At 40.1% G+C, this 19,186-nt stretch overlaps 1 protein-coding gene across 3 annotated transcripts in view; it reads right to left on the bottom strand.

Annotated features, from left to right (window-relative positions):
* The window catches only part of PDE5A (phosphodiesterase 5A), a 141,510-nt gene that overhangs the window by 16,611 nt on the left and 105,713 nt on the right, over positions 1 to 19,186 (bottom strand). For all 3 annotated transcript variants that reach the window (XR_003606763.2, XM_028087393.2, XM_028087395.2), the window contains exons 13-16: positions 14,801 to 14,926; positions 13,124 to 13,218; positions 5,168 to 5,255; positions 554 to 654 (exon numbers count right to left, since the gene is read on the bottom strand). Coding sequence is in view for 2 of the 3 variants with exons in the window: in XM_028087393.2 (XP_027943194.1) it covers positions 554 to 654; positions 5,168 to 5,255; positions 13,124 to 13,218; positions 14,801 to 14,926 (410 nt within the window). In the remaining variant the exon portion in view is untranslated. The remainder of the gene's footprint in view (positions 1 to 553; positions 655 to 5,167; positions 5,256 to 13,123; positions 13,219 to 14,800; positions 14,927 to 19,186) is intronic.

Raw genomic sequence — 19,186 nt, 5'->3', positions numbered from 1 at the left:
GCATGGCAAATACTACTCTAATGCACACTTTAATTTTTGAGTCGGTAACTTCACTAATTAAACTTCTACATTAATACTCTTCTGCCAGAATCAAATAAAAAGAAACAAGATTTACTTCTCTGGCACTTAGCTCCTTTTCTTGCCCACCTAGGCTTAGATTACAGTATAAAGAACTGTAACATGGTCAGAAGCCGGGGGAGTGAAGGAAAGGAGGAAAAGCAAACAGGCTATATAAACTTTAGGTTGCACAACCTAGCTTGCAATGACCGTGGGATGGTAATTTACTTTGTACATAGCTTCAGAGACATAGCAGTAGATCAACAGCACAAATAACTCTGTATTCTGTAACTTCTAGCATTAAGTGGTAAGTCAAAGGAGGAGACTTTCCTGGCTTCCTCTAAGAAACCGTTCCATAGTTTGAAAAACAAGACATTTGACTTGCCAGGACATTTGTCTTTATAATCTAAAAATTTCCCAACGTGCATTTTAAAAGTTTGGAACAATGCAAACACTTCCAAGACCTATTTATCTCAGAATATTACTTAAAACTTACTTAATGTACAGTGCTAGGTCTGTAGCTAAAATAGCTTGCTTGATCATTTTCAATGTGGTCTTATATTCTTCAATGGAGAGGCCACTGAGGATCTGATTGCCCTTTATAAAAAAGAAAACCATCATTAGCACTCCACCTGGAGAAGCTGCTGACAAGAACAAAACCTGAAGATAGAGTGACATATCTTAAACACACGCCTAGTGTTCCGAACTCATGAATACAGAGGACACCTGCCTCCTTAGAGTAAATGCCATGAAAGGATGTCTGCCTTCCATGCTCCCACCCCCACCACATTGTCTGATAAGGAAAGACAGCTTCATGATGGTGCATCTGCCTACACATGCATGTTTTTCCAAATCTAATACCCCTTGGGTCTTAGTCCAGGCCTAAAATCTAATAACTATATATCTTTGTCCTTTGGGCAGGTGAACTGCTATAATATAACAGCAAGAGAAAGCTTTGAAAAATCAAAGCCATATTAGTGGACATGAAGAATGGAGTAGTGAAATCTTTACATAATTGATTATTAAAGAAATCAGTTCTCTATGGTTTTTGTAATAAATCCAATAACATTTTTTTTTGGTGAAAATTTATATAATTTAACTTAATACCAAGAACAGTGTTTATTCTTTAGGAACACGCCAATATGGATGGGTACAGGTCATGTGCTTACTGGTGATAAAAAGCAAACATGGGTTGAAATGTCTCAAAGGTGGCTAATCCAGCTGTAAATAATGGAAAATTTTTGCTATATAAGCATTTTTTAAAATTTCTTGGCTGTAATTTAAAGCATAGTGGTTCTCTCATCTTGAACTACAGAAAACATTCCTTGGGTACTCAGAATATCCTCAAAACAGTATCTGTAAATTAAGTCAGATGTGCTTCCTAAATCTCAGGTCCAAGAAAAAAACCCAGAGATGTAGGAATGAGACCTGGAGGCAAAGGATTTGTTCTGAAGACAGGGAAACTGCTGAGTGCCGGAGGCCAGGGCCAAAATACTGGTTCGAGGGTAACTAGATGACAACATTGTGGTGTGTATCTAATTAATGAATCTGTGATGGTAACCATACACATTGTTTTTAACTATGAAATCATTTTAGATTCTAGGCCAGAAAGAAAACTATTTAGAAAATAACTCCCTATACTTTTATTTAACATAAAACAATTTCAAATGGAAAAGGAATTATCTTTTGGGGTTATATTTTTATTTTCCCTTCCAAAAACATAAGACTGTAAATTCTTATGTTTTGGTGCTTACAAAGACAGAATATATACATGGTCTTATACTTGGAGGCCAGCTATATATATATATATACAACCAAATTTCTTGTGAGTTAAGTAATGACATGTTACTTAGTAAGCTGTTATTTAATAACATGGCTACCTCTGATAGGGATATTGTTAAATATGCTTTAGAAAAAGGTTAGCACGTTTTCTTTCTTTGAAACTGAACAGGATATTAAAATGAAAGTTTTATATTTTTATTTTTATTTATTTTTTAAATTTTTTTTAAAGATTTTATTTATTTATTTGACAGAGACACAGCGAGAGAGGGAACACAAGCAGGGGGAGAAGCAGGGAGCCCGATGCGGGGCTCGATCCCAGGACCTGAGCCGAAGGCAGATGCTTAAAGACTGAGCCACCCAGGCGCCCCTGTATTTTTAAATGAGGCACAGAGATAGCAAATCCCAAGGGAAGTACAGATGTTTCTACTACCACACAATATATAATTCCTGGAAAGTCTCCATTCTGAAACACTACACACTAAAAATAACATGGTTTGTAGGGCAAATAGTGTTGGGGCAGATTACACAGAACCCGTGCAACTTTATAACCAGAGCGTAAAGCAGACTGAAGATTCGTGCATCTGGAGGTAACCTGGACAGTTCAGGCTGGCCACTCTGGAGGCCCTTCGAGAATAGTCAAGACACACAAAACAAGGGAGTGGAAATGCTGGTTTGTGGGGGCCCAGAGACAACGCGGATGGGACTGGATCACTGAGACGGCGGGGCTGCTTAGGCGGGCACCGAAGGAAGAGCAACCTCCTCGGACCCTAAAGCGAGCAGTCCAAAGCAAGGGAGCACACCTCAGGTGCAAGTGACCATTTTCCACATTCTTGCAATAGGACAGAAAGGGTGTGTGAGCAAAAGCCAAGCGGAGGGATTTTTTTCTCTTGCTGAAGGTCAAAATTCAACTCCCATAATTTTGGTACCTTACCCGAGAATGTGTGTAGGAAATACAATTGTACACTTATGCTAATGTCATTCAAGCACCAAGCACACATGAACTAATTCATATTAAACAATCACATGCTTTAGCAATCTGTATGAGAATTTATACTGAGGTTACTGAATGAGGTTACTGAACTGGTTGTATAACTCTTTTTTATAAAAAGATTATTATTTATTTATTTGACAGAGAGAGATAGTGAAAGCAGGAACACAAGCAGGGCGAGCAGGAGAGGGAGAAGCAGGCTTCCCGCTGAGCAGGGAGACCCATGCGGGGCTCGACTGGGATCATGACCTGAGCCGAAGGCAGACGCTCAACGGCTGAGCCACCCAGGCGCGCCTGGTTGTATAACTCTCAACCCCTCACCCCACACTGAGATGTTTAGGGAGAGGTGAGATCCTGTTCCCTGTCATCTCAAGTAAGAGAGGAACATGAAGTCCCTACATGTGTCTCCTGTAGTGTAGGGGGGGTGGGAGGGGCCACAGCGGTCTCGTGTCTAATATCTGTCTGGAAAATCTAAAAGGCAAGACCCAGGCTAACTAGCCACTCTGACTTTGGCAGCAAAGGAGAGGTTACTACTTGCATTCTCTGAGTTTTGGAGGCGTGGGGTTGATTTCTGCCCTGTCCTTTTCAAGAGGACCTCAAAGAAGGCTAAAGTACCTTAGCAGCAAGGAGCTCAAAGTGAGCAATCCGATTTTCAGGAGCTGAGGAAGGAGCCATAAATAAAGCAGACAGAGATGATCATTCACATTAAAGAAACATCTGGTAGAAAAACCCCACAATGAGGGAGCTTGGCAGGGATCATGAACTTACCCACAAGAAAATAATTTGGTTTAAACACCTACCAGGCCCAAAGAGTGAGACACTCCTAACAGCACCAGTCTGTTGAGAATGTTCTTGCCTGTTTTTTTACCCATTTCCCCTTCCTACTCTCCAAGTCCGGAAGGGTAGGAAACTACATGGGGGTTTAGGAATGAGGAAGGAGTTAGAAAAAACACAAGGTAGGGATGAAAGAAGCCAACCAGAGCAGAAAGGGGAGAACCTGAAACTTTAAACCAAGTCCAGAATCTGGACTATTACACAGGACTGGACATTTTGGTTTCTAAATTGAGACCTGTATACTATATTTTGGGACTTAAGGTAATTAGAAGGCTTTTACTTAAAAAGAATGACCAGAAAATGGGGTGCCTGGGTGGTTCAGTCTGTTGAGTGTCCGACTCTTGATTTTGGCTCAGGTAATGAACTCGGGGTCATGGGATCAAGCCCTGCATCGGGCTAGCGCTAGGCATGGAGTCTGCTTAAGATTCTCTCTCCCTGGGACGCCTGGGTGACTCAGTCGGGTAGTATCTGCCTTTGGCTCAGGTCATGATGCTGGAGTCTCAGGATCGAGCCCCACATCGGGCTCCGTGCTCGGTGGGGAGTCTGCTTCTCCCTCTCCCCATACCCCACACGTGCTCGCTCTCTCTCTCTCAAATAAATAAATAAAATCTCAAAAAAAAGATTCTCTCTCCCTCTACCCCCCACTCCCCCCACATGTGCATGTGTTCTCTCTCTCTCTAAAAAAAAAAAAAAAATGAAAGAAAGAAGAGTGACCAGACAAGTTATAGGCCTCCCAAGTTTTGTTTTAGGGCTCAGAGAAAAACTCGTCCTAGCAAGCAAGCATAAAAAGATGGAGGTAAAATTGCTTTAAGATTATATACCATGCATTGTGCCTCTTCCACATAATAGTTACAACTTTCACTTTTTTCTTACATAAAGGTAATACATGCATATAGCAGATAGTGTGAATAATGAACAAATCAAAATGAGAACATAAAAAGTATTAACAATTTAACTATACAAAGACAACCTTTGTTAACGTTTTGGTGTACATTATTTTACTTCCCTTCACATAAATTTGTCTAGCGTAGCATATCATATGCTTTTTTACACTGATAAATATTCATTTAACCGAACTGTTGAATAGCTCTATTCCTTAACGCAACAGTTTGTGAGTGGCCAGAAGATTCAATAAAAAGAGGAACAGGCATGGTTTTGTGAAAGCAAACCTTTGAAAGAGCTGTATAAGCCACTTCGTTTGACAAGAAAAAAAGGAAAATTAACTGCGAGCCATAAAATACTAGTTTTGTTTGTTTCTAGTTTGCAAAAACCAAATAGAGGTGAGGAACCAGATACCCTTTATCAGGCAACATTTAGACAGTCTTGGTTGTCTAGAGAAGCGAGGCTGGGAAGATTTTAAATGTTCTGGCTTTGCCTTCCTTACCCAAAAAGGAATAAAGCATGCTCAAGAATTTATGGTGCTGGGAATAAATCCAAAACTTAAAAATAAAACTGAATTTATAAAGCTTTCTTTTAAAATCCCACAACCATAAAGTAGGTACTTACTGGACTATTAAGAATCATCAGGCACTGGTCAAAATGATGATGCTCCATGATTGAATGGCAGTAGAGTTGAGCAAGTGGGTGTTCACTTCTGAAAAATATTTTGTTGAAGAGAGGAAAACAGTTTAAAAATTACCCATTTCCCCCACATATCAGTTTTTTTCCTATCTTCTTAATGCTAGTTAATGAAAAAAGAGGCTACTGCACAAAATTAACCAAACTAATAATTTTCTCTTCTTTGGCTGAGGAAAACAGTGAGTTAATCTCTGGGGAAGACAGAGTCAAGTTGTTTTCAAATACCAGTGTAACTGGTACCAGTTCAAAGTACGAACGATTTCACTGGTTTTAATATTGATAAAATAGTAGAAGGAATGAGGACAAAGGACTAATTCCTCTAAACATGAAAAAAAATCTCTGAAGTACTTGTAACCATTATATTTTTCAATTTCAAAACTGCAATTAATTTAAAATCCGAAACAAATGTCGAGCCAGTCTTTCCTCTGAAATAAGGCTGAAGGTGAGTGTAGTCACACGTGCCTACATCCCCAAAAAGACTGGACTGAGATGGACTGATCAGGCGCGAGTGCTGAAAGGCACAGAAAAGGGGTATAGTCGGTGCACATCCCCCTTCGAAGGGAGGAAGCAGACAGCTGAGTCAGAACAAGTGCCCCATGTGGAATCCAAGTTATTTCAGTGTAGGATATCCCACAAGCTTGTTAATTTGAACTTGGGGAAAATGGTAGAGACCATTTGGCTGAGTGAAAGGAAGGATACTCTACTCAGTTCATTATATGTAACAGGGCAGTCACAAATCAAGTTCTAAAGCATGACAAGCACGGTCCTCCGCCTCATCTTCTCATGGCCCTTCACGTGTGAATATGAAGCACCATTTTCACTATTTTTTTCTTTAAAGAAAAAGTTAGAGTTCCTGCAAGTCTCTGTTTCTCAAATTTACGAATTGTAAAGTACAACACAAGTGTTTGTTAATACAGTTGACTTGTTATTTCTTTATACTACTATATGAATCGATAATTTACGTATTTACTTTGAAGATAGAGAAGCTGCCCAACACTAAAGGAACGGAACACAGGAAGAAACTGAGTAGAGTAAGAGATGCTTAAGGGAAAACAGAAACAATAAAAGGGAAATAAAGGTAAGAAAATTGGGAATCTCATCTATTCCTGTTTAATCTCCCACTGATACTGCTGGCCCCCAAACCTCCATTTTTTTGTGCTGTTGTAACTTTTCCCAAGTTAACTCCTGCCTGTCTTCTTTGCTCCTTCCATGTTTAGTGAGTTGTATGATGGACCAGATACTGTGCTTATCATTGGACAATGGGAAGACAATGGATGGAGTAAAATGAGAAGATTTATTAAAAAAAAAAAGATAAATTTGCTGGAATCAAAACTGGAGACTACTGGAAGTTAGTTAGGAGACCGCTGGGAAGATAGTAGTCCCAGTTCTGGTAACGTCGGTGCGAGACAGCCCGGAGTCGGGTGACGGAATCCCGCCTATCGAGAAGCAGTTATTCAAAAACTATTTAGGAGGTAGGAGTTGGCAATGAATCCCGAGGTGGGGACCCAGCAGGGATATTCCTGGGGGGAAAGTATGCATGCCAAGTGTATGCCCTGTCTTATACCGACAGAGGAAAAATGGGAGAGAATGATTAGGGATGGGAGGTGAAGGAGGGAAGATGTCTAGTTGAGTGTTGGATCTGTTGATTTTAAGGTGCCCGAGGTCCACCAAGTGTTTAATATAAATATCTGTACTCGGGTCTGGGCTGGAGATGCAGGCTTGGAACACATCAACTGTATACGGTACTAATCCACGCCACGGGTAGTTGAGGCGCTGCTGAGTACTGGAGGGCCCAGGGCAAACAGCATGATGGCCTCCCTCTGCCGTCTGCCTTGTAGTCTACATTCTCTACTTTGGCCAGTGCCTTTTCTCACCATTCGGACTAGCTATGCTAAGGTCAACTTCAACATGACAATTGCAGCCTTCCCCATTCCCTTCACTTCTAGAGTATCTGTTTATTTTCATTTACGCAAGAACTTCAAGGACATATGATATTAGTTTAATGTCCATTTTGTTCTGCCAGTCGTTAGCCGTTTATATGTCTATTACCTTGTTAGACTGTAAACCTCCTGAGCTTGGTAGGATCTGTTTTCCCTAATGATAATAATTACCATTTCCTGAGAGCCTCAAACATGTCAGGTGCTGTGATAAGTAGTTTATATTTAATCTTTATTTAATATGGGACATTTCCATTCTCCACATCAAAATCCTCAGCCCACCTCTGACTCCAGCGGACTGATGCAGCGTTGAGTTTCCTGTGTGATTTAACAGACTCCCTGCAGGGGTCAATTAGAAGGTGCTTTGCCCCTCACCGGCCTAGTTAGAAGCTGGCCCAGAAATGCGATTAGGCAGACGCAACACGAATATGCCTAAAATGTCGAACGCACTTTACATTTTTAGACAATGCAGAAAGGACTGTTTCATATTAGAAAAACTTCTCGGGCTGTGGGATAGATGAATGCAAATTACGTGTGTTTGCCTTTACTTATGTTCTAAAAATATGGATTTATGAATCAATAAAAGGGTGATAAATGCCCCAAGTTTCCTGTTTACAAAAATACTCGTGGACACCAATGTATTCTACATTCCGTTGCTTTTTACTCTTTCAAACACAAGGCTGTGTTGCTTCTTTCTATGACATCCTGTCCGAGGGACTTGTGTAGGTCCCTACTGCCATCGAATTTTATGCCCACACTGAAGTCAGCGAGCAGTACGGATGGGACACCCTCCTGCATTTTCCTCTTGTCCTGCAGTTGTCTGTCCATCTCTGAGAGTGGTGTCAGGATGCCAGTGCCCAAATCAGAATGACGTTCTAGAAATAGAAAGCCTCAGAAATCAATAGAAAATGTAAGCTCTGGGAGAAAAACAATGCTTGCTGCCCTAGGATTCCTTTTTACAGACTCTTAACAACCGTCCTTGATCCTGCTTCTCACCCACGCAAATGGCTCTGGGCTCAGATCTCTTAACTAGTCTTCTTCATAAGCCACGTCAACCCCACTGAATTCTTTCTCTCCAAAGCATCACTGCTGTATTCGAGCAGCCGGGGGTTATTTTACCTTCGTGTTCTCCGTGATCACATTAGATGCCACAGATGTTCAAGCTGATGATGCATTTGACCTCTGACCCTAGTTCTCTGACCGCCTTGACCCTACTGATAGTCTCTTTTCCCGTCAGCAATACATACACCTTTCTTTGTTCCGCAGCTGCTAGGTGCTGCTAGAAGCAGTATTTTTGCTGCTGCCTACTCCATGTCCCACCATGGCACAAAGCAAGATCTTGAATTCCTATATGTCCTTAATAGTATCCCCCTTTGAAAACGCTAAAACCAAGGTGCCTGGGTGGCTCAGTTGGTTAAGCATCTGCCTTTGGCTCGGGTCATGATCTCAGGGTCCTGGGATCGAGTCCCGCGTTGGGCTCCTTGCTCAGCAGGGAGCCTGCTTCTCTCTCTGCCTCTGCCCCTCCCCCTGCTTGTGCGCGTGCACTCTTGCTCTCTCTCTCACTCTCTTTCTCTCAAATAAACAAAATCTTTAAAAAAAAAAAAAGGAAAGAAAATGCTAAAAACTGGAGAGCATTTACTCTGTGCTGGGTACTGTTCCAAGTCCTTTACATTTATTTATACTCCTTAATCCTTGTTAAAACAAAACAAAGCAAAACAAACTGCAAGGGAGATGCTGTCATTGTTCCATTGCACAGAGAAGGAAATAGAGAGAGGATGTTAAATGACTCGCTCAAGATCAAATGGAGTCGGTATTTGCTTGTGCACCCAGGTATCTGGCTCAAGTTGGTCCTTAGCCACTGTAACCATCATAGCCCCCGAGGGGTGGTCTAAGGATTAACTGAACTCATATATAGATATAAAGTACTAAAAAGAGTTCCAAGTGCCACATGGTTGAGAGCCATATTAAGTGTTCACTTCTATTATTATTATTATTATTATTATTATTAGCTAGTGACATTAGGGCTCCTTGAACATGCACTTCTTGCATATTGAGAGACTCCAGCCTCTCAAGCCCTCCATCCTAATCGGGAATGATCTCATTCCTGGCTAATATAGACTCTATCCAGTTGAACTTCACAAACTGTGATTCCTGTGCTGTCTCTCCTGCCCTGTTGAGGCCCTTAGAGCCTGATGCCCACCTACTGTCACCGTGCCAGGCCAGGACTCCAGCTCATTGCTGTTCTAGTAAGCGGGGAAGACCAGGGCACAGACCCAGGAGAGAGACGTGGTCTGATTATGGTTACCAGAAAATTCTTTTATTCTGATTTTATGGGAACTTGAAAAAAAAAAACATTCCTTTAATCATTTTACTTCTTCTAAGTACCATGATATTTATTGTTTTCTCCTCATTGCCAACACTCCTCTCCCTTCTGCCTTTCTTGTCCCTTCCTCTCTAAGTACACACACACACACACACACACACACACACACACACACACACACACACTTCCCAGTTCCTCCATTTTTGTCAATGGCTCCATCGCTGTTTCAGTTTCTTGGGCCACGAGACATGATTTCCCCCTTCCTTCATGCATATAAGCATCAGTTTAATATTAAATGGAAAAACATTTCTCCCTCCATCTCTTCCTCTCTGTAGCCAGTGTGTGATGGTCACCATGTACGTGGCTGTCCTAACAGCTCCCTAGCCGAACTCTGTGCTTCTAATTATTACCCACTGCACCTTGTATTTGACTTTCAGTCTTTCCTTCCTCAACAAGGTCTTTATTACCCACTGCAGTGGCTCCTCGTTTCTTCACTCTACCACATCTCAAGCTTGCTGATTAGTTTTATAGCTCTCCCTCCAAGGGGGTTCTACCTCTACTTCTTCACCCTCTTACTCTCCGTCCCGAGTCAGTGAGCCTTTGGATTCTGCACGGGCCAGCCAGCCATCGTTGGTCCGTGAGAATGCCCACCCACCTCAGACTGTTTCTGGGCTATCTTCATTCTCTCGCCTCTCCAAATCTTAGCCACTTCTTAGGATCCACTTTGTCCGTTAACAGTGGAGTCTTGACCCATCTCCTCTGCCAAACACTTTACTAAACAACTCAGGACTTACTGGGTATTTTCTTATATTGGTCACCAAATGTTTCATGAGACTATGAAAATTACTTAATAACAGGAACCACATTTTATACTCTATAGCTCTCTTTCTGCCTAACAAAGTGCCAGGCCCTAGTAATTGCCCATTAGCTGGCTGCCTAAAATGTAGGACACTTTCATTCTATTCTTTTATAAAAATACCAAACTTGAATCTAACCAAATAAATGCATCCATGACAGTCTTCTTATATTGACTGCAGGCCTAATGCAAGAGGTTTCTCAACATGAGCCGAGAGTCACACTGTGCTTTCTCTAGTGGATGTCTGTGACATTTTGTCCCCATTACTGCCTGTTTTTAAAATAATACTTTAATATCTATCTGAAACCACTCTTTGTTTTACCCACCCAAATGGGAGAAGAAAGCACAACAGTGAACTCTCTCTAAATATTTCACTGGCACACTTGCAGTACTCCTCATAATGACAGTTTTCCTAATCAAGGAAGCCGTCAAAGGACCAAATAATGGATCAAAACATGGTTTCCTATACATCTTACTTCAAATTAATTTTCTGAAAAGGTGTTCAAGAAGAACGACTGATAGAAGTTCAGTTTCTAACTTTGCTACCACATGAGGGCTTTCATCTTTTTGATATATTAGTTTCATTTCTGTGCCTTCTCTGATGGTGATGGTTTTCTTCACGTAGCGTTTGAATACAGATGAGGTTGGACACTGTATACCTTTTTACAAGTTAGCTCTTTATACGGGAATGTGTATGGTACTCTTATTCCCCCAAGAGTTCCCTGGTTAAGAAAATCCTCCTGAAGTATCACTTATTTACCACTAAGGAAAGAAAAAAAAAAGAAACATCCCTGGAAAATTCTTGGTTTCCTCTACTCAAACCACAGAGATGTAGGAAGAAATAAAAATCTCTGAAACTCCTTTAAATTTTTTCTTAAAGTTACTCTTACTCGGTGGAAGTCTGCTTTGTGGTGTGTGTGAAGGCAAGATTCTGCAGTCTATGAATTTTTCCCAGGACTTTTTTTTTTTTTTTGAAGAGAAGATGACGTTTCTCCAGATGTTTTTCCGGGTAATTATTTTTAAATAAACAAAGGAAAAATAGCTGTTTTTTTTTTTTTTTCACTCTAAAGCAGGGCAACATGGCATCTTGGAGCCAACCATGCACTAATAATGTATGTTCAGCTTTGAGGTATGGAGGCAACATAGCACTGCCGGCTTGGGTCTTTTGGCTGCCCTCGACCCGCGCTAAACATCTTTTCATGTCGTTGTTCCCTTTCATAATTACTCCTGTGTCAGTGTGAGGCTCAGGAGCACGATCGTGTGGCAGAGCACAGAGGACAAAGGACATGGCATCCAGTCCATTCTCCAAAACGTTTCCTCTTTAAGTTCAGATCTTAAAGAGGAAAGAGCCAGTCTCTGACACTCGGGCAAGAGCTCGCTACCTTTTCCCATCAGAGGTCAGCAGAGGACATGGTGGCCGCATCACTACAATTCTTGTTACATGAAGTTTTCCATTTATTTAGATAAAGGGAATGTGGTTCGAGAGCTCTCTGAAATTCCCTCAAGATATCAGACATCTGGAATTTCCTTAAGAGGTCTACCCATTAGTTGCATCACTTGATTACCTAAAAAAAATGCTCAGTAGTAAGAGATTTTGCCATTAAGATGTAGGCTTTTCAACTATGTTGCTACAAGTAAATAAAAACATCCCAGTGGCTCAAAATCTGACGAAAAGTGATGTCACCTTTATCACCTCATTTGTCATTGCAAATGTCACTTAAGGATGGCCCGGGAGGGAGCCTGAAACACTTGTCTTGAGTTGGTATCTGCTCTGAAAATCAGCCACAAAGTAGGCTTCTGATGTTGAGAGGACTATCACTAGCATCTGCTGCGAAGACTTAACACTGAAATATGCACCGCGCATTCCATCTGGTATTGATCCATGTTCTCTCTTGAAACGGACATCAGCCCTATGAGGGAGGTAATAAGCTATTGTTTTCATTTTGCAGATCAGGAAATTGAAGCACAGAGAAATAAGCTCCTTTGCCCAAGGTCACACGGGAACCGTGTGGCAAAGGTAGGGTTTGCATCCTGTCTGACTGCAGGCCCCAACTTGCAAACACTGCGCTACACTGTCTTCACTAAGACCAAAAGCCTCCTTCCACTTCGTGCTCATTAAGTACTCAGAATCGAGCTAAGCACTTTTCAAATATTATCTTCTCTACTTCAGGGTAAAATTCTATCTTTTTTGAACTAGTCTTAATATATTGTTTTCTAATGAAGCTCTTAAGCTGGGTAGACATAAACTAAAGCAAAACTCTTGGTAATTATCTTGTGAAATAAGATTCTCAACACAAAGATTTTTTTGAACTTCAGGCCAGAAATGTTACCAATGTAATATTGGATTTGGATTTTTTTTTTCCCATTTCCCTTAAGTAAAACCAGAGTATGTTATGGGGCCTCAATCAATTGAAATCTGGTACCATCAAATTTTGCTGCTTTTACTTTAAAAAAGACAGCCCTAGGGGCGCCTGGGTGGCTCAGTCGGTTAAGCGTCTGCCTTCAGCTCAAGTCATGATCTCAGGGTCCTGGGATCAAGCCCTGAGTTGGGTTCCCTGCTCAGCAGGGAGTCTGCTCCTCCCTCTCCCTCTGCCCCTCCCCACCGTTCCGTGCTCTCTCTCTTGCACGCTCCCGCTCGCTCGCTCTCTCTCCCAAATAAATAAATAAAATCTTAAAAAAATAAGTAAAAAAAATAAAATTAAAAAAAAAAACAGCGCTAGAATTTAAAAGAAACATTTTCTTCTTTAGCTGGGGAAAAGGCGCCTTACCGCTGTATGTAAGAGTTATTCACACCACGGTGGTCCAAGTCATGGCTCAGAGCAGCAATCAGCAGGGCGAGTATCTCCAGGTCAGTCAACTTGCTCTGCATGACCAAAGACGTCAGTGGAAAGAAGGAGAAAGACAATTTGGTAAAGTTCGTTATTCTACCTCTTTTCACCGACCATGTGTTTGTTTTTCCGAGTGCTTTTCACATGTGCTTCTTTATGGTTAGAAAGGACCCATGGGAGAATCCTTTCTGCAGGGCATCAGTGGTACTTTGTCTTCAGAAGGGAATGATTATGATAAATGTCATTTATCAACAGAAAAAGTTGAAGTGCCTCAAATAATCCATAATCTGTCCACCTACAGCAAATAGCATTAACTCTTCATTATCTACATATATGGGGAATCATCAAAATAAACTTTAACCAATTGTTGTCTCTCTGACTTCCAGTTGCCTGCAGATTCTGCTCCCCTCACTCTCTGCTGGTAGTTGCTAGGTCCTTCAGGAACAGAGACAATGTGAATATTAAGCAAAACAATACATAAAAAAGAGGATTAGAAATGAAAATCTGGCTTTAAAAAGTTGCACAATATGTTCCAAAGCCAAACAGAGGTTATTTTTGTAATATCTGCCATTTGTATTATTTATCCCGCTGGTCTCCTTCATCAGTAAGAAAACAAGTTGAAATCATTATCAGCTCCACTCTGCTGGAAACTCAACATTCTACATTGTATGTTTATAACATCAGACAAAAATCATCATTTTGTTATTCTTCATAAAAAGCAAGGATAGTCTTCAGCAGTATAATCCTGATGACATTTCCACAGCCCAAAATAAGTTGATCTTATTTTTTATAAATGTTTGCTATGGCAGGGAAATACTACTATGGTATTTCATATGGCCTCTTGGACAACAATCCCTTCTTTTAGCTCTAGCCAGTTAAAATGTGCTCCCTATGGAAATAGAGACAGAGAATAACATTTTTAGAATTTACTTTTTAAAAAAAAAAAAAGAGCATGGAAGCTCTGAATTAAAAACAGTTATATGATGGATGCCTGGAATCACTTACCTAGAATAACTAGTAGATTCCCACTGAAGTTAGAATCTAAGGACAGAGTTATGGATAAAATCTGGCCTGGAAATGAACGAATTACTTGAACGTTTTCTGCATTGATCTTCCTTGTACACAGTCTCTGGTCAATGTATATGATATTAAAACCATTTCCATGAAATACTACTTATAAAATTTAACTGAGTGCTCCAGAGAAAATGCGATAGAGAACCCCGGACTTATCTATGAAGCCACCTGAGTGGTTTTTGAGGAATTCTACTATGGAGCAAGTTGGATGGGAACAGGAGGAATTTGATACTTTTTCTTATACTGTAGAAATTTCCTACAGAGGAAGTATTTGCCCAAAGACTATTAAATTTAACATGAAGTTATTTTAAGGATTTTTAAAAATATGCCATATATATTACACATGAAGGAAAATTAATAACTAAGTATTTTGCCATGCTAGTCTTCAATTAACAAGATGTCATTTATTTTGTAAGTGGCAACAAATATTAATCTAATCATCCATTAGTGCACATTACACAAAAAAACCTGAAAGAATATGCTGTAAATTTTACTACCAAAGCAAGAAGAGGTCTTAAATATAAAAACAGCTCTAAAAAGTACCTGAATCTTGCCTGCTTTTAGAGCAGCAAACATGCACTGAGCTGTATTAAAGGCGTGTCTCCAATTATGATAAGCAACATTCTTCCGATAATTCTTCTTAACACTTAAAATCCACCTGCAAAGAACCTTTAGGAAAAAAAGCGTAAGTAGTAACAATACTTGCTAACATTTAGCCCATATTTACTATGTTCCAGGAACTGTACAAAGTCTTTACCTCTAACCCTCAGGACTCTAGGGGAGGCACTACTACTCTGATAATTTTACAGATGAGGAAATGGACATTCAGAGTGGCAACTCTCCCAAGGTCACGTTTCTCATAAAGGAAGGGGCTAAAATTCAAACTTGAGCAGCTGGACTTCAGAGCCCACCATGTTCACCCCCATGCTAACTAAACGAGATGTAAAAGGCAAGAGAGCCTTAAGGAAGGTATTTTTGGCATGGGGTAGGGAGGGTACTGACTAGCTTTTTAAAAGATATTGTGTCCATGTGCCATCAATTAGGAGAATCCAGTCAACTATGTATGGATTCACTTTTAGAAAGTCATGGAAATGGCCGCTCTCAACTTCTTCTCATGCTCCCACTTTTTAGTTCTGCAAGGGTATAGGGTACAAGGCTGAGCGGGTGGGTTGGGCACTGAGATACAGAGCAAGTGGCCAAGCACAGAATGGAGCTCCGAAGTCCTGAGGCAATCAGCAGGTCTTTTGTCCCTTTTAAACTACGCTTAAGTATTCAGGCAGAGTTACTGCTTGGTTACCAAGAAGTAATTTTTAAAAATACATATGCAAAATAAAGCCCTGGGGTCCCTATGAAAAAGATTTATTTTAAAAGATGGGAAAAAAAAGGAGACAGACTTCAGAAAATCTCAAAAGCTGGGTTTAATTCAACTTCTAAGGAGTGTATTCAATAAAGTCCCCAGAGACTCATGGGCTCTAAGCATAGTTATTTTTTGTTTGTGTTAGCATCAGAGTCTCCCTCTCTTTAATTCTGAATGATTTACTATACTTTGGAGGATCTGTAAAAATAAATATGTGCTTCTTCTTACGTATATCACTGGAGATACTTCAAACACAAACAGCATCGCCCTGGGGTATGGAAAAAGTACCAGGGAAAAGAATGTTGCTCTAACAATATTCAACACAGAATGACTGGCTGCAGAAGTAGGCCAAAAACAAGGTTTCTTCTTTGTTGGTAGAAATTGCTTATATAGGATTTGGTAGAAAATCAGTGCTTTCATAACCCTCCTTTTCTTTTCAGGTCTTTTGTTCCTGTTCTATAACACAGTTCACAGGGAATTCTGATAACAAGCAACCCGAATGTCCCTTAGCTCTTGCATCTCCAAGTCACCATATTTAGCAGAGGATTTCTGTGTGCCTAAGACTGACATGCGTTAATCCCAAGTACAGTGCAGTTTCTTTCACCATAACCATTTCTGAACAAAATCAGCTGGAGAGCTGATAGTTTCGTCTTACTGGCAGAATTTAAGTAAGAGCTCTAAACTTGCTTGGATATGCTTATATGTTTATAACTATCAAGTGTTAGAGAAAATTATCGGTGATGAATTAAAGAATCAAGGAAAATAAGCAGGAAAACCCAGAAATTTAACCTATGGATATATCTCTTTACTAATCATAAATCTGTAGATATAATTAAATGTGCACATATATCATATAATGTTAAATAGTGACCAAAATGACTCCATGAAATATTAATTCCTGAAGGACTATTCTATTATGCTTCTAATAAGATGGGCCTAAGAGAACTGGGTAATCCAATGCATACATTAGTTAGGAACTAGATTTAAGTACAGTTTTGGATTACATTATCAGGATAATCTTTTAAAAACTTTTTTTTTTTTAGTATAGTTAACACATAATGTTACATTAGTTTCAGGTGCACAACATAGTGATTCAACTTCTCTGTATATCGTGCCTTGCTCACCACAATTTTAACTACTATCTGTCACCATACAAGCTTATTACAGTATCATTGATTATATTCCCTATGCTGTGCCTTTTATTTCTGTGACTTATTCATTCCATAAGTGGAAGCCTGTATCTCCCATTCTTCTTCACCCATCTTGCCCATTCCCCCAACCCCCTCCTCTCTGGTAACCATCAGTTTGTTCCGTGTATTTAAAGGTCTATCAGGATGTTAACAGCACTTAGGAAAATTACAGTCAGATCTGCTCAGTGCTTGGTGGATATGCCTGGCATGTTCAAATCTGCAATACAGTCTTTTGTATGGGACTACTGAATAATTAGGTACAATGTGGATGACTCTAGGGAGCATGCTCAATACACTAATCAGTCTCCAACAATGACAAAGGCTTCCTATGTCCTGAGTGGCAGACTCAAGATGCTCTGGGAGAAAGAGAAGAGCCAGAAAACAGCTCAGTTTCTGCCCTCAAGAATCTCAATCAGGAGTGAAAATAATAAAAGTGCACATATAAAAGAAGTAAAATCAAGACCACAAATTGTCAACAGTATTCCAAGTGGTATGAAGTCAAAACTAGGGTTGAGTCAGGCTCTGAGGACGAGAAAAGTGTGCTGTGGCAAGTAGTGGAGCAGCCTTGCAAGTGGGGCTGTCCATTCAGGAGATGAATGACATGTGAAAGACAGAAGGTGAAGATACACACAGCACATGCAGATTTGTTCAAGTAGAGTCAAGAGTCTGTTTCATAGGTCAGCAAGAGCAATGGTTGCCATGTTTGTAGGAGAGTAACTCAAGATTTGGAAGCCAAGAAGAGACATGAAGATTTGACAGACCTTTCAGTAGGAAAGATTCTTTGACGGGGAAGCTTCATGATGCTAACATCCTCTCCAGCAATAACATTTTAAAAATTTTATCACCCTAAAATTATACTGACAACAATATCTCAAATAAACACGACAGGAGAGTCACCAGGGCAGGAAGGCCAATCAGAATGACTGTGGTATTCAAGTTGATGTTGGCCGGAATCAGAATAGTAGTTATTCAAACAGAAAAGGAGAGTAAATGAACAAGACATTAAAGAAAAATACCTGCCTAATGAACAAAAATTCAAGAAAAGGGAAGAATAAAGATTGCTAAAGAAATTTTGAGTGACTGGGGCACCTGGGTGGCTCAGTCGGTTAAGTGTCTGCCTTTGGCTCAGGTCATGAGCCTCAAGTCTGGCTCCTGCTCAGCGGGGAGTCTGCTTCTCCCTCTCCTCTGCCCCTCCCCCAGCTTGTATGTGCACGTGCGCTCTCTTAAATAAGTAAAATATTTTAAAAAAAATTCTGAATGACTACCATCATATCTAACACTCACATGCTATCTGAAAACTTATAGGTTTTTAAGAAATAAGAAATAAATCAAGTTTTAAAAACTTCATAAATAGGTATAAGGATCAGATTCCTTTGTCCTGGCTGGGCTCTTTCAACAGAACGTTACTAGTTTAACGTATGGGAAATCTCAGAATGGAAAGGGATTTGAAATGCTGTCTTGCTTTTTAAGGTCATGCAACCAGCAAGAAGCTGAACTGAGTTTCACATTGAGAACTGGCTCTAAATGAGGTCTTTAGTCCATTAATAGAAAAACCTTTTAAAAATGAGCCTTATAACCTACAGTAGAGAAACATGATAGGGTGATACAATAAGGAGCAAAACGTCATAGGAGATAGGGGTATACCTATATCCACATGTGTACATACAGTCACATCAATGCGTGTGTCATTCTTACAAGACTCCCACTGGGGAAGTCATAACTGATTGTGAAATGGAGAATTTGAGAGATGAATCGCTTAAGGAAATAAGAGCTAATGACTAATAGAGCTATAACTTAAAACCCATGATCTTCCTACTCTTCTCACGCCATCTGAATTTCAAAGAGGGCCAGTAATAACCAGAGAAGCCTTCTTGAGAGCTTTTTGAAATAATCAAGTAACATGATGTCCTTTAATCAACATGGCTCTAAGAAGAGTGAAGTATTATTAGAGTCCACAGACAGTCGTTCTTTGTTTTCACCCAAGAGTCATATAAACTTTGGCTGTATTTAAGAAAGAATACCCCAAGAATACCATCAATGGCACTGTCTTAACCTAGCTATATTAGCCCTTCCTTTTCGTTCCTAACTGGAAGGCTTTTGAGAGCAGGGACAACTCTTCACTGAAATGAAGGCTTAGCATGGTGCCTGGTACACTGTATGTATTAATAAAGTTTCATTTTATGAATTTGTGGATTGCTAAATAGTAGAGGCCTCCAAGGTATTTAAATTTCTAGACAGGAAATCTGTAAAAGAAGACTAGAAATTTGATTGACCAGAAAAAAATTAACTCTAAAGGCAAATTACTACATTTTTTCCCCCAAACAATCCTTTCTCTTCTCCCTTATTCTTTGATGCTATACATAGCTATTCCCTGGTATCTCC

This window comes from Eumetopias jubatus, unplaced genomic scaffold (assembly GCF_037043125.1).
Source record: "Eumetopias jubatus isolate StellerSeaLion01/CBP00866 unplaced genomic scaffold, mEumJub1_p1.0 scaffold_2, whole genome shotgun sequence".
Taxonomy (NCBI): Eukaryota; Metazoa; Chordata; class Mammalia; order Carnivora; family Otariidae; genus Eumetopias; species Eumetopias jubatus.
The sequence above is the reverse complement of the archived record's forward strand: the minus strand, read 5'-3'. Positions and strand labels throughout refer to the sequence as shown.